This window comes from Dermochelys coriacea, chromosome 5 (genome assembly GCF_009764565.3).
Source record: "Dermochelys coriacea isolate rDerCor1 chromosome 5, rDerCor1.pri.v4, whole genome shotgun sequence".
Classification (NCBI taxonomy): Eukaryota; Metazoa; Chordata; order Testudines; family Dermochelyidae; genus Dermochelys; species Dermochelys coriacea.
In genome coordinates, this window is record NC_050072.1 from 50636330 (window position 1) to 50658499 (window position 22170).

The following is a 22170-nucleotide window of genomic DNA, read 5'->3' on the forward strand; positions in this document are numbered from 1 at the left end:
GAGCCCTCAAGGGTTAACACGTTGTTAATGCAGCCTTGTAGAGTGGGAGGCTATACAAATGGAGGGAGGAGACACAACAGACACATGGCAGTGGCTGCAAACATTCCCTGAAGAAACTGAACGTGATGATGAATGCACGCTATCCCACTGGAGCGCACCACTCCCTCCACTTTCCAAAGTGCTGGGGGGGGGGGAGAATGTGCGAGAGAGAGAGAGATGTGCATTGCCCCTTTAAGTATGCTGACTCCACTCTAAGTACACTGCCTTTTTAAATAGATCAGCAAGTTGAGACAGCAGCTGCTGCCAATAAGCTCCCTCTGTCCAGAGTCCTGTCCCCCCTGCTCTGTGGAGATGGAGTACAGGAGCGGGGGGACCCCTGACATCAGCACCCCTCTTCCCTTCCCCCAGCCCCCAACAAGCAGGAGGCTCCTGGGAGCAGCTCCAAGGCAGAGGGCAGGAGCAGTACACGGCAGTGGGGGGGAAGGACACCTTAACTGCCCAGCAATGGATAACCTGCTGGACAGCTACCGCACAGGGAACTTAAGGGGGCTGCCGGCCCACCCTGGTTCCAAGCCCCAACCAGCTAGCTCCAATGGGCTGCTCTTCCTGAAACCAGTGGACAAAGCAGGTGGCTACCAAACAACGTTATAAGGGACCATAGCGCAACTCAGGAGTTAAAGTAAGACGGTACGGGCGGGTATGGCATACCAGTAAAAAGTGGCGGCCAGTACTGGCCTGTATCCATCTGTCTTTAAAGGACCCTGCTTAAAGCACTGTCATGGCAGCGCTTTAATGTCGTTGCCCCTTTTGCCCCATCCTCCCCCGGCCATCAATGGGCTGGCAATTTAAAAGGGCCCGGGGTAGGCCAGGCAGCGTGGAAGGGCCGGCTAGGGGATACTGACCCCCCAGCCCTGCCCCTTCCAGGGGCCAGAGCCGGCCCCCGTACCAATAAATCTTCGGCTTTACTTTCACCACAGCGCAACTTTAAACAACCATGTTCTCTAATAGATCAGTGACGTAACAACGAAACAACCTAACCTGGGACAACGTTAAAGTGAGGAATTACAGTATGACAAACACTTACAGCTAAACCAAAACTATAGCATATACATTCATTCAACCTGCTCAGATATAAGGAAAACAAGTTGTCAACCAACCTTTTCAAACCATTTACTTTCTAATCTGCTATATATAGAATCAGCAATTCCGAGATTATGTAATCAAATAATTAGAGGAAACTTCACATATGACTTTTCAGTCAGCTAAATATATAAAGGTAACTATTCCACTTACAGTAATGAATGCAACAAAATCAAAAAGGAAAAAATACAGATTAAACTATGTTTTATAGCAATATACAAGCTAACATCTGGACTATCTCTGGAAAAGATCAATCAAGAGCCCAAATCTACTTTTGGATTCTAAAAGTGAACGGAATTCCTGGAACATGGGTGCTGCACATTATTTTGTGATATACATGACAATTTTCTATTTGCAACTGGATTATTTTTAAATAAAATATTCTGTGTTTTTTTTTTTTTTAGAGACCCAGTCACAGTTGCCAACTTTCATGTGGTAAATAAGCACCCCAACTTTCACAATAAGCCAAAAATCAAGCTAATCCCATTTCAAAACAAGGCCAAAACAAGCCAATCCCCAAGAACCCCAACACACTATGTGACTAGATCCCACCAGCATACAGTCTGGCACTGTAGTGGGCCCACTGTGCACCCTGGACTCTCTCCCGCCCTTGCCGGGAGCCGATCAAAAAAAAAGCAAGCAGCAACAAGCTACAAACCAAAAATTAGCCAACAAGCAACTCACGAGCCAATTAAGCCAAAAACAAGCCCAATTTCTGCATTTTCACCATGGGTTTGGCATGTTTGGCCCCAGTTACTAGAATTAATTTATCTGATAATCTCATCTTGCATTTAAAAGTTTCCAGCTCTCAAGGGTGGGGGGGGAGACGACAAAAAAACCCCCACAAAAACCACAAAGACCTTGAAACATGAATTTTTCCAGCAGCAGGGAGGCAGAAGTGGGCATTACTGCTTGTGGCTCTCCATGGTGCATCCCAGAGGCGGCAGGTCATTCCTATCCCAGCAAACGGGGGACGGGAAAGGCATCTGGTTTGAGCATCGGCCTGCTAAACCCAGCGTTGTTAGTTCAATCCTTTAGGGGGCCATTTAGGGATCTGGGGCAAAAATTGGGGATTGGTCCTGCTTTGTGCAGGGGGTTGGACTAGATGATCTCCTAAGGTCCCTTCCAACCCTGATATTCTATGATTCTATGTCATCTCACTGATAAGGGTAATAAATGCCACCTGCATAAGCAGCCAGAGCCAGCTTAGCAAGAAGATGAAGCACATGACACCAGTCAGCATGGCCCAGGTAAGGGATCAGAGCCTGGCCCATACTAGGGGTTCTCAAACCATAGGCCAAGCCCCAAAGGTGTGCCACAACAGTCCTGGGTGGTCCACCATCATAGGAGGAGTTTCAGAGGGGTGAGCAGCAACACCAGGCACTGTGTGTCCAGGTCAGTTTCCTCACACGGGCTGGATAAGGGGACGGTGGGAGAGCAGCTTCTGACACCTAACAGCACAGCCCATGTGGGGAAACCGACCTGAATGCACGAGCGCCTGACATTGCCACTCACCATCCCTTCCCCAAACCTGCTGGGGGGACAGAGGAATATTCTCAGGGGAGAGCAGTGACACCAGGAACTCTGTACGTCCAGTTCAGTTTCCCCACGTGGGTTGGGTAACAGCTGCCGCACCCTCCAGGCTGAGGTAGGTGTATGTCCTTGGTGCCCACGAACCACTGGGTGCATGTAGGACAGCATGGTTCACACAGCCAGACAGAGCAGAGCTGTCCCCACTGTGCCAATTAGGGACTGAGTACATGGCTGGGCCCTGCAGCACTGGCATCCCCTAAGACACAGCCCCTCCCCACACCCTGAGCTACCCCCCTGCCTGCACACAGCTCCTAGCAATCAGTCTTCTTTCTCCACCCTGAGCTACACCCCTCCCAGCACACAGCCCCTAGCTATCCACTGCCTGCACCTTGACCTGGCTGAAAGACTGAAAACCGAAGATATCAGGTTGACCCTCATTAACGTATGTCCCCAGATGGAAAAAACTTTGCAAGGAGAAGCAGGCACATCCATCCCATTAAGAATGCTCCTATCCATTAAGAATGCTCCTGGTCTGTAAGTTACTTTATATTTTTATTTACAATGTGATTCTTTTCTAATTAATAGAGAATACAGTTAGGTCTTTACTCACACAGCACAATAGTATAGATTTTACCCTAAAAATATTGAACACACAATATGGTGTTCAAAGTTGGACAATATTTTGTTTTGAAAAAAAATCAAACAGCACAATGTGTTTTAACAATTTTTTTAATTGTTTTGTTGCTTGTTCATTTTTATACAGAACTGTTTTCCCTGTTTGAACACCACATTTTGCTCTGAACTTTTTTTAAAGTATAGTTTTACTAAAACTGTTTCATTTTAAAGGTCTTGAAGCATTTTTGGAGTGCATATTGCTAGGAATTTCTAATATTAAAATGAAAATGAAACGCACGTTGTTTATTACGGCAAAGAGTCCTGTGGCACCTTATAGATTAACAGACGTACTGGAGCATAAGCTTTCGTGGGTGAATACCCACTTCGTCGGATGCATGCCCCGACAAAGTGGGTATTCACCCACGAAAGCTTATGCTCCAATACACCTGTTAGTTTATAAGGTACCACAGGACTCTTTGCCGCTTTTACAGATCTCGACTAACACGGCTACCTTTCTGATAATTGTTTATTACAGCATTCTAGTTTATATTTACAAATAATTAAAATTAATAAATTTCCTCAAGAAGCGTTAATAGTGGGCCATGGTGCCGACTGCAGCTGTACAGGTGAGCCTTGAGTTAAAAAAAAAAAATTTGCAAATCCCTGGCCCAGAACACTGATGCTGTTTTTGGTCCAGCTGGCAGGGGATGAGGGGCGGCACTCACAAAATGCCAGTTATGAATCCCAGCCTTGCCCACAGTGGCCCCAAAAGACTCAGGAGAGATACTGCAGTGCTGGCCTGCCAGGAGCTAAGACCAAGATCCATCCCCCCATCGGGGCCAGCACCGATGCTGCATGAAACATGACCAAAGGCGTGAGGAAGGCCAGCCTTATCAGAGGGATCAGAATGGATCCTGGTCACAGTATTAGCTGGTGAGAAGCCACTGTGGGGTGGGGCTGAGGCTCCTAGTCGCTTCAGCACTGCCCCCTTTCCCCCCCGCCAGCCAGAGAGGAAGCAGTAAAACCAGCCTGGACTGGAGCTGGGGCCCTGATCCCTGCCCCAGGGCCAGGTGAGCTGGCACCACATAATTCATCTATTTGCTAAGCTGGCTCTTGCTGTTCATCCAGGTGGCTTTTGTTACCCTGTCCATCAGCAAGACATACACCCCAGCACACCCTCCACCCCAATTCCATGGGATAGGACCATCCTCCAGGATGAGATCAGTCCAACTAACAACCCATGAGTAGCCAGCACCTCAGAAGGGAGGCAGAAGTCCTGCAGCTGGAAAAATTCACAGCGGGGGGGGAGGGGAGGGGTGGACAGTGGACGACGACTCTGCAGCATACATATCCCCTGAACACACATTTACCCATGACACTGCTGGAGGTTTGTTGGGTTTATTTGTTTTTTAAATCTGCGCTTTTCTCAGGGCCTTAAATATAGAAGATTAAAGCACTAAAAAGTTACTCCTTAATGCCCAGTCACGTTAGGCAGATCAGCCATAGTTTGTGATGTTGTAAGACTTTCTGGAACTTAAATTCACTTGTTTTCCACTAAGTGAGAAGGGTAAATCTGGAAAGTCTTCATTAATCTGAGCAGAAACATCCAATGGATCCATTTGCCATACTAACCAATTACGGTAAACATACAGTAGTTACAAACGTGTGAATTTAGCTATACAGCAGAGTTTCTTTTTAAGCAACAGAAAGAGTGCCAAGCAATCAAAAGATTTCAGAAATGTGAACAGAGCAATCCCAAAATTAAAAATGTCAGCATTTCTGTTCAATGCACTAAAAACACACAAGGAGTCAGAAAGGGAGGGTTCTGAATTACACGAGCTGTAGATTTTACATTACCTAACACAGTAGTTTGACTTACTTAAATTCCAGTCAGAAATAGTATCATCATCATCAAGCTCATCATCATCGTCGTCATCTTCCTCAATACCATCTTCTTCATGCTGCTGAGCCACTGTCCGTGAACGATGAAAACGAGGCCTTATGTCCTGTTCACTATCTGGAATAGCTTCGTCTTCTTCAACATCCCCCTGTTAAAAATGAAACATTAATCATGCTTGCAAGTTATTATACCATCAGATTATGAAACAGTACAGCCAGTTTGCCCAAGATATTTTAAAAGGCAATATAGTGGGTAATATGTTCGGGGAAAACTATGACAACTTCTTCAGCTTCATAGCCACCTCAGGGCTGGCCACCTGACCAAAAAAACCACTAATTCTTCTAGAAACATGAACGGAGAAGGAAGGAGGAAAAAGAGGTAGAGAAATCCTTTTTATTGTACAGTAATAATTCTAGTTCTGTGTTAGAATGCATTAATAAGCGCAGCTTCTTAGCTATATCCATACTGTACAAGCTATTTCTGCTAGGTAGAAACTGCCCTAGCACAGTAACTTAGAAGTGAATAGTCAAATGAATACATTCCTTGAGAAGTAAAGTGAAATTGTTGCTCACCTTCAGCAGAATAATATCTATTTCTGAGTACTTCATACCATTTACTAACACAGGTATCAACCTACAAAGAAAAGGTTTTAATATGTATGTGTTAAAAAAAGCATAATTCAGACAACTGTCAATTTTCTGAGCCAAATTTTGTTTTTAGAAACTGGTTTATATTTATCAATAGGCTAAATTTTTCAAACCTACCCCTAAAGTTAAACTCCTAAATAAAAAAAGTTTTCTGATTTTCTGAGGTACAGGCATCTGGCTTATAAAATTTTGACTGTATGTTACAAAATTTCTAGTTTAAGTGAAGTTAATGTATTGTATAATTGAGGAAAATCTAAAATTAGTTTTAATCATGTTATGCATTTGATAAAATCATGTCTTAACTGCAAGTTGAACATTTTCAACATTATAAAATTAATGCTCCAAAATGCTTCTGGGTACAGGCCAAATCCTTTGAATGGGGACTCAAGCTCCCATCATGTGCTGTACACATTGTTTCACCTAACTCTTTAGGACAGATGGAAGAGTACTAAGGTGGCACCCACTTGTCCCAGCCATCTTGCTGTCCCTACTCTCATAACCATTCAGCAGGTTAGTCACTCCACTCCTCCTTAGTCAAGGACTCTCCCAAATATCTTTCAAAAATTAAATCAAAACCGCCACCTCACTAACTCAACCCACTATACCCACCAAAAAAACATGATCTTCACAATGAGAACAAGGCTCTGCAGGGAAGAATACAGTTTTAATGATCCTAGCTCAAGATTTGGGCCCAGCTTTGCTACTGTTACGAATATGACGAAGATCCCTAATTGGCCTGGGGCGTGCATAATGTCACCTGCATTAGCCCTGCCTGGCACGGACTATAAAACCACTTCCTAATCTACACTGGTCTCTTCCATTAGTGCAGCTTTACTGCAATCCTAATCAAGAGTGACACTGTTTCAGAACTATTGTCACAATAAATGGAAAGGTTACTTAACTTAGCTCGAGAAGGGTGTCCCTGTAAGTGATCCACTTCAGGATGTTTACATCCACACGCACTCTTGATCAGACATGTTCATCAGCACTGTCCACAGATCTGCACCTGCACTCTAGGCAGTCCTGCACCACTCCAGTTCCTTCTAAACCACTGAAGTCCAGAGAGAAGACTGAGGCAGGAGGGCAGGTAGAAGCTCCCATAAGGGGGGGGGGGGGGAACACATCTCAAAGCACTCCAGTTACTGTACAACTAGTGTTCCTTTGGGTGCTCCACTTCAAGAGATTCCAGAGCAGGATCTCAATTATGGAGGATGGTGCTGAAGAGACAGATTCAGTATGGACAGTAGATCAGCACCAACAAAAGCCTCATCAGCTCCAGAAGCAGGCATGAAAGCACGATGCTGGGAAAACATGCCTAACAAAGATTAGGTGGCCGCTTTGTGTATGGCTGAGACAGGTATGCTTTTCAGTAGGGCTGCAGAGGTAGACTGAGCCCTGGTGGAACAGGCAATCATCCTAGTTCAGGGGTTAATACCCGAAGCTTTAAAACGGGTTAAGATGGACTTCTAGTCTTTGGTAGAAATCAGATGCCCTTTCATTCATTTTGCAATCAAGATGAGAAGCCTACGAGGAGTCACATAGGACTTAGTCCTCTCAGGGTAAAGAGTGGAGAGCTGTTCTTATGTACAGTGTATGGAGCTCACTGCTCCTTTTGAAGAGCAAAGCTTGGGTAAGATGCCAGGAGGTGAATTTCCTGATTAAGGTAGGAATTGAGGGTATAGATGTAGTGTCACATTATTGAGATAGAATACTGTGTATGATGAGTCAGCCATAAGAGTCATAGTTCCCCTACACTCCTGGCTGAGATGTCGGCTACCAAGAACAAGATCTTGAGGGACAAATGAAGGAAGGAAAAAATTCCTATAGGTTCAAATGTGGCTTTCCTCAGAGCACTCTGGATTAAGTTGTACATCCATATAACATACCTCATTTTGAAAGAGGAAAAAGGTTGGGGGGGGGGGGAGAAAAACACCTTTACTAAACGTTATAGTGGTTGGGTATGGGGGGGGCGGGGAAGAGAAGAAAACTGTGATGGCAGCTAGGTGAAAAAACAGTTACCTACCTTTTCATAACTGTTCAAGATGTGCTGCTCATGTCTGTTCCATTCTAGGTATGCGTACGCCCACGTGCGTGGCCAGAGATTTTTGCCATAGCAGTACTCGTAGGGCTGGCTGTGGAGCCCTCTAGAATGCTGCACTCATGCCGCAGTATATCAGGAGCTGCTGGCCCATGCACTCTCAGTTCCTTCTTGCCGACAACTCCAACAAGAGGGGCAGGAGAGTGGGTAATCGAATGGACATGAGCAACATATCTCGAAGAATTCCATTCTAGATGGCCCACAAGCAGCATCAATGGAGATGGGCTCAGAGTTCACCATCATGCAGTTTGTAGCACAGCTCTGCCAAAGCCAGCATCATCTCGAGCCTGCTGGGTCTGCACAAAGTGCGATGTGAACGTATGAACGAACGAGCAGGTGATGGCCTGGCAAATTTCTTGGATCGACACCTGCGCCCGGAAGGCCGCCAAAGACGTCTATGCTCTAGTAGAATGAGCCGTCATGACTGCCAGCAGGGGCAGCTTCACCAGCTTGTAGCAACAGCGGATGAGGGCAGTGATCAAGACGAGATTCTCTGGACTAACACTGGGCAACCCTTCATCCTGTCTGCAACAGCAACTAACAATTACGTTGACTTACAGAATGGCCATGTTCTATCAGTGTAGAAGGTCAGCTCCCATTTAATCTCCAGAGTACGCAACCTGCACTCCTCATCTGATGCATGAGGCTTCGGACAGAGGACCAGTAAGTAAACGTCTTGGCCAGTGTGGAACTGGGAAACAAACTTGGGCAGAAAAGCCGGGTGTGAACGCAGCTGGACCTTGTCTTTGTAGAAGATTGTATAAGGCAGCTCCAACATCAGCACCCTGATCTTGGACACCCACCAAGCCGAAGTTATAGTGACCAAGGACACCTTCTAGGAGAGAAGCAGAAGGGAGCAGGAAGCTAAGGGTTCGAAGGTGGGGCTCATGAGTTTCAAAAAGCACAAGGTTCAGGTCCCACGGGGGGACTGGGTCCCGGACATGTGAATACAGGCGTCTTAAACCTTCAGGAATGGCACCATCATGGGATGGGTGAAGAGCCACCTGCCAAAATGGCTGCCAGCTGTACCTTGACCGAAGGCAAGAGCAAGCCCTGGAGCATAAGATGCAACCAATAGTCCAGGATGTCCTGCAGTGAGGCTTCCTCAAGTCTGAACAAATGTGCTTGTCCAAAGCCCTACACGTGAAGTGCTTCCACTTCGCCACACCGGTAGCCCTGGTGGAAGGCTTTCTGCTACCCAGCAGGACCTGTTGGACCGCAGCTAAGCACTCCACACAGAAGCCATGGTGTCAGGTGCAGCAATGCCAGGTTCAGGTAGAGCAGGTTGCCGTGATTCTGGGACAGCAGATCCATCTGGAGAGGTAAGTGCAGTGGGTCAGCCACTGAAAAACTCAGTAGCGTGCCAAACCAGTGCTGGCAAAGCCACGCCGGGGCACTGAGGATGAGAGATGCTTTGTCTTGCTTTGCCTTTAGCGGACCCTGGGGATACGTGGTACCGGCGGAAAGGCATACATCAGCATTTCCGACCACGGAATCAGGAAGGCGTCCGACAGGGAATCCTTGTGTCTGCTGTGCAGGGAACAGAATATGTGGCACTTCCTCTTCCATCTGGACACAAACAGGTCCACTTGGGGAGTCCCCCACCTTCAGAAGGCTGACCACCTCCAGATGGAGGGACCATTCGTGACAAGACAAGAAGGTCCTGCTGAGATGATCTGCCAGGATATTCTTGGTTCCAGGTAGGTGGGTGGCCACCAGATGGATGGCATGCCACATGCAGAAGTCCCAGAGGCTGAGCGTTTCCCAACACAGGGCCGACAACCTGGCACCACCCTGCCTGTTGATGTAATACATTGCAGCCATATTGTCCGTGAGGATCTGCACCACCTTGCCTTTCAGGTGGGGCAAGAATGAAATGCCTGACAGGCCAGGCGCACCACCTTGAGCTCCCCGACGTTGATATGAAGGGCCAGATCGTGCCAGCGGCCCTGGGTGTTGAGCTCGCCCAGCCGGGCCCCCTAGCTCAGGTCCAATGCATCTGAGACCAGGGTGAGCAACAGTAATGGGGACACAAAGGGAACTCCCTGCAGCTCTGACTTCGGGTCTAGCCACTAATCTATGGACGAGAGGACATGGCTCGGTACCGTGACCACTCAGTCCAAGGGATGCCTGCTAGGAATGCAGACCATTGCCAAGATGTCTACAGGAGTTGCACATGAAGCTGGGCATGACTGACCACATATGTGCATGCTGCCATGTGGCCCATCAGCCACAGTCATGTGTGAGCCATGGTGATTGGATGCCTCATATGGGCAATGAGATCAGACATGGGCTGAAAACATGCTTCCAGAAGGAAGGCCCTGGCTTGCACGGAGTCAAGAACCGCTCCGATAAACTCTATGCACTGGACTAGAGTTAATGTGGACTTTTCTATGTTTCTGGTTCTCCTGAGCAAGAGAGACTCAGGTTCTTCCCGGATCCAAAGATCCTCGTGGAAAAGAAGCCTGGATGGTACTAGGGACTGGAGATAATCTTCAGGAGTTAGAACGCTGGGTGGTCCTGGAAATGGTACCAAAGCACAATCTCTGTGCCTTCACTGATGCTTGCAGAAGAGTGGCTGACTACTATTTCTGCTTAGCCTTAAGAGTCCTTGTGCATTGGAAGCATTGGGTCTGGTACTGACTTAGCTGCTGCTGTAGCTTAACAGATGGCTTCTAGATATGTGGAGTGGCTTTTCTAGCTAGTGCCAGGCTCTTGGTACCAAAGGACATAGGAGCTCAGCAATACCCTCCTTGTTGGTATGGGGGGGCCTCATGATCTAAACCAAAAGGGTGACTTTCCCCTTCTCTTATCCCATCCTAGGAAATGGGATCTCTTTTTTGATGGACAGTTCTGACGAGTCCCCAGGGTCTCTGCTTACTGCAGCAGCGACAGCTACTAGGGTTCTCTGCGTGACCAAATCTGATGTACAGGATGTGACTTGGACCCCATAGCTCTCAAGGAGATATTCCATCATCAGGCATTTTATCCTGTCTTCCCTTCATTTTTTTAGACCTATTTTTAAATCCTAAGCAGCTTTCACAATTGGAAGATGCAAGTCTCTCCCCCAAGCAGAGGCCACTCGAGTGTCCGTCATTGAGGGGGAAGAGACCTGTTAGACTTGCCCATAGGGTTTGGAACCCAATTTCTTGGACATATCCCATTACTTGAGGCTGCAGATTGTATCCTGAGAAAAAACAAAGGCTCTGATCAGGCAAGGAAAAGGAGAGTGGGGGAACCCACCCCCCAAAAAGCACGAACTGTGTTAAACAGAAAAATAAAACAAAACAATAAGAAAAAGAGCAAAAGAGGTAGCCAACTGCATGGCTAGGGACAACACAACATGCCATCTCAGGCCACAGGCCATTAAGAAGGCACTAGAGCGGTGGTGGGTCTATCCCACCCTACGCCACATATCCTTGTGCTCCGATATGAGGATATATAGGGTGTAGGCCCAGCTCTGTGGATACTAATGAGGCAAAATCTCCAATTGGGAACAGGCAGATCCTGAAGCGGAGCACCCATATTGACACTATTTGACGAACTTTGTGAATGCTTATTGATCACAGCTTTGCCAAAAATCTCCTTTTAAGTGTATGTAGACTTCTCTCTAGTAAGTTTCTTCAAGTAAATTGTAAAATCAAACCAATTAGACAGCAATCCAATCCATAAAAATAGTACATGCTGGATCTGACTATTGTTGAAGTCAATGTGAATTGAATGTGCATCAATGGGAGAATCAATCCCTATACGAGTTTTGTGACTGAAAATGAATGCCAGCCTTAATATACAGGCTTCCTATTAGCATACCACCTTCACAACAAATTAAATCATGCTGGTAATAGCTTCCCGTACCCAAATAAATCCAAATCAGTTTAACAGAGAAATACATAAACAAATTGGTGTTTAGGGATGTATCAGCATTTCTTGAGCATCATTACCATGGTATACGAGTGATGAGTACCTGAAGTAATCTTACAGAAAAATAAAAAGCCTTTGAGGAGCGAAGGTGGGAAAGGGTGCTAGACACCATATCAACTGGATCATTTCAAAGACACAATTAGCGGAGTTTTCAGATAGTTTTCTAGACTTGTCTAAGGAAATAGTACACCAATCTTGCCCACTGTTTAACTTATTATACCTCTAGGATTTTCAAATACTAACAGAATTATGTTCTCAAAGTTCCACCTTTAAAGAGGACTAACTGTTGAACAAAATGTTGAAGTGCACAATATTGCAAGGAAAACCCGAACGTTAAAAGTAAATTTTAGTTAAAAAAACCTTTGTATTCACCTTTTACAGCTACTGAATTTATTATCTGAATCAAGCCTACATTTGCATTGCAACTTTAAAGTCAGTATTAACCATCAACACTAAGATAGGCTCAAAAACACAGAAGTGATGTGAAGACAAGAAAAACAGAAGAAGTACTTCAAAATGCAGTAGTTAAACCAAAAGTTCTTTAGCAGATTTTAATTAACTCAAAAGTTCTATCCAAAGAGTTATGTTTAAAAGAGGTTAAATCAATCTTAAGTTTAAAAAAAGTCAGTTTACTTACATGTTGCTAGGGGTTGGGAGTTTTTTGGGGGGGGGGGGTTGTTTTTTGTTTGTTTGTTTGTTTTTTTTAAAGTAATTTAGGAATATAGAGAGTGGGAAGAAAATAGATCTTTTGGACTGATTTCTTTTATTAGTTTCCTAATATTTAGCCCAAATTTCTTTTTAAACAAAATTTCTTTCTCCTAAGAATTTTCACATTTAAACCGCACATCTATAATGAAAAAAGACAAGCCTCACTAATCAGTGTGAGCACACACACACACACAGACCGCAAAAAAAAAAAAAAAAAAGAAGTGACATGAAGACAGCTGATGCAATATTTGCAGCCTAGACCAAACTTCCTTTATATGGAATTTCCAAAATTAAAATAAATAAGTAAATAAATTTTTTAAAAAAAAAGCTTTGGCCAGGCTATACTCCATCACAATTTGTGCTCTGAAGTCACTTGAAAATCGCACTCAGGTGTCCAAAATTCAGGTTTAGAAGCCTAACTTTTTGAAAATTTTAGCTCTGTGTATACAAGTTCACAACTACCTTATTAATATATTGGAAGTGTAAATATTTCACTAGTAACACTGGAGAAATTTTATTTTGAAGTAACCAAATTTCATTCCACTAGGAAAAAAGTTTATTAAAGTTACAATTTTAGCCTCGATCGTGCAACATTTATGCATATACTTAACTCTAATGAAATCAGTGGGACTCTTCATGTGATTATATACTGCTGAAGCATTTTCCAGATCAGAACCTTAAATTTCAGTATTTTGTTTTTCACCTGTGATACCCTACCAGCAGTGGCATTTCAAAATTTATAAGTGAGTGAAGTTATAAATCCTTTTTCTAAAAAAAGCTAAAGTTGAAATAAGAAAAGGAGTACTTGTGGCATCTTAGAGACTAACAAATTTATTTGAGCATAAGCTTTCGTCAGCTACAGCTCACTTCATTGGATGCTGTAGCTCACGAAAGCTTATGCTCAAATAAATTTGTTAGTCTCTAAGGTGCCACAAGTACTCCTTCTCTTTTTGCGAATACAGACTAACATGGCTGCTACTCTGAAAGTTGAAATAAAAATTGTAAGTAGTTTTTGCAGAGCCTCAACCTGATTTAAAACTTTTTTTAAACTCCACACACCGTGTTCTTTGTACAGAGACATATCCAATCATGTGGACGTTTATTAGCCCAACCACTTCCATCTCTACGTACAAAACGGCTGTCAATACTTGAATTCACCATTTGTAGATTATACAAAAAAACAAGCAACTAGAACCACCAAATATCTAGAATTTCTCCGAAGCACTTTGTAAACTTTTTTACAGAACAGATTTAAGTCAGAATTCAAGAACGAGAGGACTAATTTACAATCCTTAGTTTCTCAGTAGAATATGCTTCACTCTGCTTGTTTGAAAATTAACTTACTTAGTAAGATGCCGACATAGCACATCTTTACAAATTGGCTGCTCAGCCAAAGTCAGCCAAAACTCGCATGCCTCCAAAGCCACATTTTCATCTTGGTCCTGAGTCCTCTGAAGCATGTACTACAAAATATGGAGAGAAATCATTACCTTATTTTCTTAGGTTCCTTTAACACTTAGAATTCTATCAAAGTTAAATTACTACATTAAAAAAATTATATTCCCAGCAAAAATTACATTGGGGAAGATAACTAGTAGAGCCTCTCCTACGATAGTGCTTGGGGTGTGCTATAGACCGCCGGGATCGAATATGGATATGCATAGAGCCCTTTTTAATGTTCTTAATAAAGTAAATACTAATGGAAACTGCGTGATCATGGGAGACTAACTTCCCAGATATAGACTGGAGGACCAGTGATAGTAATAATAATAGGGCTCAGATTTTCCTAGATGCGATAGCTGATGGATTCCTTCATCAAGTAGTTGCTGAACCGACTAGAGGGGATACCATTTTAGATTTGGTTTTGGTGAGTAGTGAGGATCTCATAGAAGAAATGGTTGAAGGGGATAATCTTGGTTTAAGTGATCATGAGCTAATTCAGTTCAAACTGAACGGAAGGATTAACAAAAAAAATCTGCAACTAGGGTTTTTGATTTCAAAAAGGGCTGACTTTCAAAAGTTAAGGAAATTAGTTAGGGAAGTGGATTGGACTGAAGAACTTATGGATCTAAAGGCAGAGGAGCCCTGGGATTACTTCAAATCAAAGCTGCAGAAGCTATCGGAAACCTGTATCCCAAGAAAGGGGAAAAATGCATAGGCAGGAATTGTAGACCAAGCTGGATGAGCAAGCATCTTAGAGAGGCGATTAAGCAGCAGCAGAAAGCATACAAGGAGTGGGAGGGATCAGCAAAGAAAGCTACCTTATTGAGGTCAGAACATGTAGGAATAAAGTGAGACAGGCTAAAAGTCGAGCAGAGTTTTAAGAAGAAAACTAAAAGAAGAAGTGGGGCCGCTTAACACTGAGGATGGAGTGGAGGTTCAAGATAATCTAGGCATGGCTCAATATCTAAACAAATACTTTGCCTCAGTCTTTAATAAGGCTAAAGAGGATCTTTGGGATAATGGTAGCATGACAAATGGGAAGAGGATATGAAGGTAGATATTACCATATCTGAGGTAGAAGCGAAACTGAAACAGCTTAATGGGACTAAATCGGGGGGCCCAGATAATCTTCATCCAAGAATATTAAAGGAATTGGCACCTGAAATTGCAAGCTCATTAGCAAGAATTTTTAATGAATCTGTAAACTCAGGAGTAGTACCGAATGATTGGAGAATTGCTAATATAGTTCCTATTTTTAAGAAAGGGAAAAAAAGTGATCCGGGTAACTACAGGCCAGTTAGTTTGACATCTGTAGTATGCAAGATCCTGGAAAAAATTTTGAAGGAGAAATTAGTTAAGGACATTGAAGTCAATGGTAAATGGGACAAAATACAACATGGTTTTACAAAAGGTAGATCGTACCAAACCAACCTAATCTCCTTTTTTGAAAAAGTAACAGATTTTTTAGATAAAGGAAATGCAGTGGATCTAATTTACCTAGATTTCAGTAAGCCGTTTGATACCGTGCCACATGGGGAATTATTAGTTAAATTGGAAAAGATGGGGAACAATATGAAAATCAAAAGGTGGATAAGGAATTGGTTAAAGGGGAGACTACAACGAGTCATACTGAAAGGCAAACTGTCAGGCTGGAGGGAGGTTACCAGTGGAGTTCCTCAGGGATCAGTTTTGGGACCAATCTTTTTATTACTGACCTCGGCACAAAAAGTGGAAGTATGCTAATAAAGTTTGCAGATGATACAAAGCTGGGAGGTATTGCCAATTCGGAGAAGGATCGGGATATTATACAGGAGGATCTGGATGACCTTGTAAACTGGAGTAATAGTAAGAGGATGAAATTTAATAGTGAGAAGTGTAAGGTTATGCATTTAGGGATTAACAACAAGAATTTTAGTTATAAGTTGGGGACGCATCAATTAGAAGTAATGGAAGAGGAGAAGAACCTTGGACTATTGGTTGATCATAGGATGATATGAGCTGCCAATGTGATATGGCTGTGAAAAAAAGCTATCATCATTTTGTGATGCATCAGGAGAGGCATTTCCAGTAGGGATAAGGAGGTTTTAGTACCATTATACAAGGCACTGGTGAGACCTAATCTGGAATACTGTGTGCAGTTCTGGTCTCCCATGTTTAAAAAGAATGAATTCAAACTGGAGCAGGTACAGAGAAGGGATACTAGGATGATCCGAGGAATGGAAAACTTGTCTTATGAAAGGAGACTTAAGAAGTTTGGCTTGTTTAGCCAAAAGAAGGTTGAGGGGAGATATGATTGCTCTCTATAAATATATCAGAGGGATAAATACAGGAGAAGGAGAGGAATTATTTAAGCTCAGCACCAATGTGGACACAAGAACAAATGGGTATAAACTGGCCACCAGGAAGTTTAGACTTGAAATTAGACGAAGGTTTCTAACCATCAGAGGAGTGAAGTTCTGGAATAGCCTTCCAAGGGAAGCAGTGGGGGCAAAAGATTTATCTGGCTTTAAGATTCTACTCGATAAGTTTATGGAGGAGATAGTATGATGGGATAATGTGATTTTGGTAATTAATGGATGTTTAAATATTATGGGTAAATAGGCCTAATCCCCTGAGATGGGATATTAGATGGATGGGATCTGAGTTACCCAGGAAAGAACTTTCTGTAGTATCTGGCTGGTGAATCTTGCCCATATGCTCAGGGTTTAGCTGATTGCCATATTTGGGGTCGGGAAGGAATTTTCCCCCAGGGCAGATTGGAGAGGCCCTGGAGGTTTTTCACCTTCCTCTGTAGCATGGGGCACGGATCACTTGAGGGAGGATTCTTTGCTCCTTGAAGTCTTTAAACCACAATTTGAGGACTTCAATAGCTCAGACATAGGTGAGGTTTTTCGTAGGAGATGCGTGGGTGAGATTCTGTGGCCTGCGTTGTGCAGGAGGTTGGACTAGATGATCAGAATGGTCCCTTCTGACCTTAGTATCTATGAAACTACTACATGTGTTAGTCTGCAGTCTGCCATTATGAATGATCAGTTTTTTATTTTTTTCTTTTTTTTTAAAAAAAGGTGCTTTTTGGTTAGTATATACAGCTGCAACAGACTGCCACTTTGACTGTAGCTTGAGGTGAAGATAACTTCATTCTACTTAACATTCTTAAGCCATGTACAGTGTTAAGTTCTTCACTTTTCAGTCATCTTCCAATGCTTGCTAAACCTGAGGCTAGAGCCGAACACTTAGAATTTAACAGCTTGATCTCTTCTCCCCCCTACCCCCCCCCCCACGAGGGGGGGGAGAGAAGAGAAATCTCTCCTCCACCAGCAACTGGAAGGTGTAGTTCCACAAATGTATAGATGCAGGTGTTTTCACATTACTTTTAGTACCTTAAAATCCCTACTTTGTTTCATAATCTTTACTAAGAAGCATGAAATACTTTTAAAATAATATGATCAAATCCCATAATAAACAAGGATATGTAACAGAGTGAATCCAGTAAAGATAAATAGCAGAAATGATAATCTTATTGCCAGCAAGAGCTTCGAAAGATCATGCCTCAAATCAACTAAGGTCCTATAAAGCTTAATACCCCATAATCATTGCTTTAAGCCAAAACACAAACATCTTGCATACTGTTCATACCATTACTATATTCCACTTGTCATTCAGAAGTGCTAGGTTCATTCAAACCTCTCCCTCAAATCTCCTTTAAGTTCTGTAAACTTGCATTCCAATTTACAAAAACCAAGAAAATCCACTTGTTTACCATACCATATACCTAGAATAAGTAAGGGTTTTAAAAAAATTCTTCCAATTGCTTCAGTATAACACAGCCCACCTCCAAAACATGAGCAGAAGGGGAATACATCACCAGCATCCTTTGCACACCACAGCTACAGAACTTGCCATGGATGTTATGCTCTTGCCACAGAACTGCACTCCAGAATCTGAGCTTTCATTAAAACAAATCTGCTTCTAGCCCTTCAGTTGCAATGGATAACCTTCAAAATGTTAATACTGAGTAAACCAATGCTATTCTCTGCCTTGGTCTACACACAATTTGAAACTACAGCTTTAAGAAAATGTGAACAGTCAGGGATCTGACTACAATTGCAGTTGCGTCATTTGGAATTTTTTCCAAAAGCAAAAAGGCATCTGCCGATTTGCCATAGCCAGGTACCCAACATTTTGTTTTCATTCTCCTTGCCACTGTCTCCAGTTTTCTCCACAAGTGGAAGTTACTTGGATCACAGTACATGCTCCCTATACTGCTACACTAAGCTAGGCGGCAGTAGGTTAGGGAGCCAGAGCTTAAGTCCAGTTTGCAGCCAAGGAAATGAGAAGAATTAGCTGGTCAGCTACATAGCCTAAAGAAATCTCAAGAACTAAGGCCTCAGGAGTGAATCTGACTCACTCAGACTTCAAGGTCAGAAGGGACCATCATGATCATCTAGTCTGATCACCTGCATATTGCAGGCCTGACTCTGTGGAGAGCAAAAACCCATCCTCAAAAGAAAGAAATTACCAACGTTATATCAACGAGTATTTTCAATTACAAGCCACAACTGTGCGTGTGCGCTGTAAAGGAATGGGAACGAAGATTTCATAGCAACAGAATAAATTGGTGTTGCAGCAACACTATTGGCCCCACTGTGCTCTAAGGTACATGAAGGCATTACACTACTTGCAACTGAGGCCCCACAAGAAAATGGTTCCTCAGAAATAATAGCGTACTCAGAACAAGACTCAGGACTTCCTTGGCAGCCAGACCACAATTATAGAACCCTCCACCTGAAGGGATCACAATGTTCACATAGTTTATAGCTTTTGGATGCAAATGCAAGTTTGATTTTTATGTTGCCACTGTCTATCAACAAGCATCCTACATCAAGTCATCTCTCTGTTCACAATTCTGAAGTCACATTTTCTCCTTTGAGCATTGCCCGGATCCACATGGATCCGCACATCTGGATAAGTGTTCTCTAAGGGGTACAAGATGGGTATCAACTACTACTTAGTGTCTGTGGAGGCAATTTGAAAGTGATTCACTTTGAAATTATCTTCAATGAGATAGTATGACCTTTCATTGCAGCAGATATGGTCAGAGAGAGGAGAGGAGAGCACCTGAAAGATATGGTCCCATTGAGGTATAGGGCAAGGTCTGAAAACATCCAAAGATTCAGCTTCTTCACGTAGCAGCACTTGATGCCAGGACAGAGAAGATTGGTACCGTGATGGATTGGGTCAAGGAGGTTTCAGAATTCCACCTAGGGTGGGGTGTGGTTTATTCTCTCACATCCTTCCGCCTGGACAATATGAAGGCAGCCAGATCATAAGAGTTTGGAGCTCACTCACTCTCTGAGCTAATAGTCACAAGGAAAGTAAAGTGTACTGCACATTCCAAAAGCGATCCCAAGAGAAGCTCAACAGGCTCTAGAAGGATGACATTAAAGCCCCACATGAAAGAAAGGTCCCTAGCTGAAGGGTGAATAAAAGTAGGTCGCTGGAGGAATTTTGATGTCTCAGGGTGTAAGACGACCAGAGTACAACTGGTGACACAACTGGAGTGTGACAGAGATACTGTGGCAAGATGAACCTTAAGGGAGTTAAATGCTAATACCATGTGATTCAGGAGCATGATAGACCTTCAGTATCAGAACCTCCTTTGGGTCAATACTATTCTACGTTACCCTAGAAGTACACCTCAGAACGGCAAAACATCTTCCTGGTGGAAGGTTTCCTGCTTTGTATAAAAATTTCCTGAACTTGTAGGGGGCAGTCTACATCAGTGTTGCTTAGCCAGCAAATATCCAAGCAGTCAAGTGCAACTAGTGTGGATCTTAGTACAGTATCTGACAGAAGTTTGAGATTTTCTCTCTATGCTGGCCAGAAGATATATGGAAGGCCTCTTGGACATTTGTAATAGGTCCAACAGCCAAAACTGTCTCAGCCAGTATGGGGCTATCATGATCAAATCCTTGTTCCATCTGATCTTGGATAATATTCTGGGGATCAAGGAAACTGGAAAGAAAAGCATTTTAAAGTCATCAAGACCACTGAAGGAGGAAGGTGTCTGGTAGAGATCCATACTATCATTGTCCTCTGTCATGACTAAGTCTATGGTGGGAGTCCCACTTCCAGGAGTACTGAGTCTAGGATGGACTTCAACAGTGACCACTTGGGGGTGGTTACCACATTTCTGCTCAGGAAGCCTGCTAGGTTATATAGCTGAATCATGGGAGGTGGGGAACACCAATGGGGTCACCCCATGTTGATGGCACTATTCCCAGAAATCAAAGTTCCTATAAACTCTACCATCTGTGAGTGTGTGAAAGAGAGACTAAGATTCCAAAATTGTCACTCTGAAGCTTATGTCTGTTGTTGAGTCAGTGTGAAGCACTGGAAACAGCTACAAGCATGGTTGAGAGCTCTTTTTATTCAGAATGATCACCAGTCAATCACTGGATTTGTGGTCAGTTACCACACAGTTTTCACATTCTCAGTTTTTTGACTTTACAAATTACACCTATGTGGTGTCATTATGGTAAGGATATGCCATGCCAAGAGTCCTAAACCACTCTAATAGAGATAACTCAACCAATAACCTTTGCTCCACAGCTAAATTGCATGCAACAATTTCATTTGGTTGTAAGAGGGAACTGCACAGATGGTGGAATACTTGGTCCAACTGCCCCACATATGCTATAGCATAGGCTTTCAGCTATTGGTTTATCACAGCTCACAAGGAAAGGCTGTTTAAGGCCATTTGTCCAATGCTGGTATCTGCCAGTCATCCAGGTATGGGTAGACAGACATCCTGTTTCCTTAAATGCACTGCCACTACTGCCAGCCAGAATATTTTAGAAGCCACTAAAAGACCAAGGACAGAGCCCTGTACTGGTAATGGTTAGGCCCCACTATGAATTACAGATACTTTCCGTGGGCTGGCTGGCTGAATATGTGAAAATAGCTTACCATTTGCAGGATGTATGAGAGCCAGTCTTGATCTTGGAGAAAGAGGCAATGTTAATTGTTTCATGTTGAGGATGGCATATATTTGTTCAGTTTCATCAGGTCTAGGATAGGACAAAGACCATCCCACTTCCCTTCTTCAGAATGAAGAAATACCAGGAAAAGCAGCCTTTTCTCCAGTACTCCCGAGGAAGACAAAGCAAAGCAACAAGGCCTCCACATTTTGTAATAGGCTCTCTTGAGAAGAGTCCCTGAAGAGGGACAGGGAAGGGGGTAAAGTAGAACCGGATGGGACAGCCATAGGAGATCAAATACCTCATGTCAAGAAAAACCCAATGGAATGGAAGAAGTGGCTTTCAAAGGTGGGGTTCTCAAGTCTTGTCAAATCTCCTGTCACGTCAAAGGAGTAGTGGATGTTGCTGAGAAAGAGGAAGGCTGGCAACCCTGTTGTGTCTTAGGTGCTTTTTTTGGTGTGATACTTCATCTGTCTGGGATGGTAAGATTATGTACACTGTCTCAACTGTGGCTGGGGACAGAAAAAGTGTAATTTTCTAGACAGGACAAGGTAGCTTTGAAGTCCATCAGTGAGTACGGAGCACTCTGTCCACTTGCTTAACAGCTGAGCCCCCAGCCAAGTCCTCAATTGTGGTCTGCAACTCTCAGGATACCAGATACTTGGAGCCACAATGTTTTGTACATTATGGTCTCTGTGGTGACAGATCTGGCCATGGTTTCAGGTGTCCATTGCCCACCAATTGGCTTCTCTTTACTATGTCCTTATGTGCCTCTCTTCTTTCATGAGAAAGGCCATCACCCTGACCCACGTTAGAAAGGCAAACTCAGCCAAAATAGCCTGGCAATTCGCCACACACAGCTGTACAGAAACTGAAAAGTACAACTTCTTTCTAAATAGAGGCATCTAGGGTCTGTCATCTTTTGGGGCACTTCTGTTTCATCTAAATTTTGATTCAATGGCCAATATGACTAAGGAGCCTAGGTTGGAGTAAGTGCAGAAGTATTCAACCCCAAAAGGAGGTAACTGGCAACTATTTATGACTCATTTCACAACTGGTGTTAATAGTGACTTGCATCTGCTACAGGGCTTTAGCTAGGTCTAGCAGTCCCTTGTTAATGGGGAGGACGATCCTGGCTGGACTAGAAGCTGACAAGATGTTGAACAGCTTATGGTATTTCTGAGA

At 43.5% G+C, this 22170-nt stretch overlaps 1 protein-coding gene across 7 annotated transcripts in view; it reads right to left on the reverse strand.

Annotated features, from left to right (window-relative positions):
- The window catches only part of TNPO1 (transportin 1), a 165202-nt gene that overhangs the window by 57646 nt on the left and 85386 nt on the right, over positions 1-22170 (reverse strand). For all 7 annotated transcript variants that reach the window (XR_006281255.1, XM_043514268.1, XM_038401199.2 and 4 more), the window contains 3 exons: positions 13907-14025; positions 5761-5821; positions 5168-5336 (listed from right to left, as the gene is read on the reverse strand). Coding sequence is in view for 6 of the 7 variants with exons in the window: in XM_043514268.1 (XP_043370203.1) it covers positions 5168-5336; positions 5761-5821; positions 13907-14025 (349 nt within the window). In the remaining variant the exon portion in view is untranslated. The remainder of the gene's footprint in view (positions 1-5167; positions 5337-5760; positions 5822-13906; positions 14026-22170) is intronic.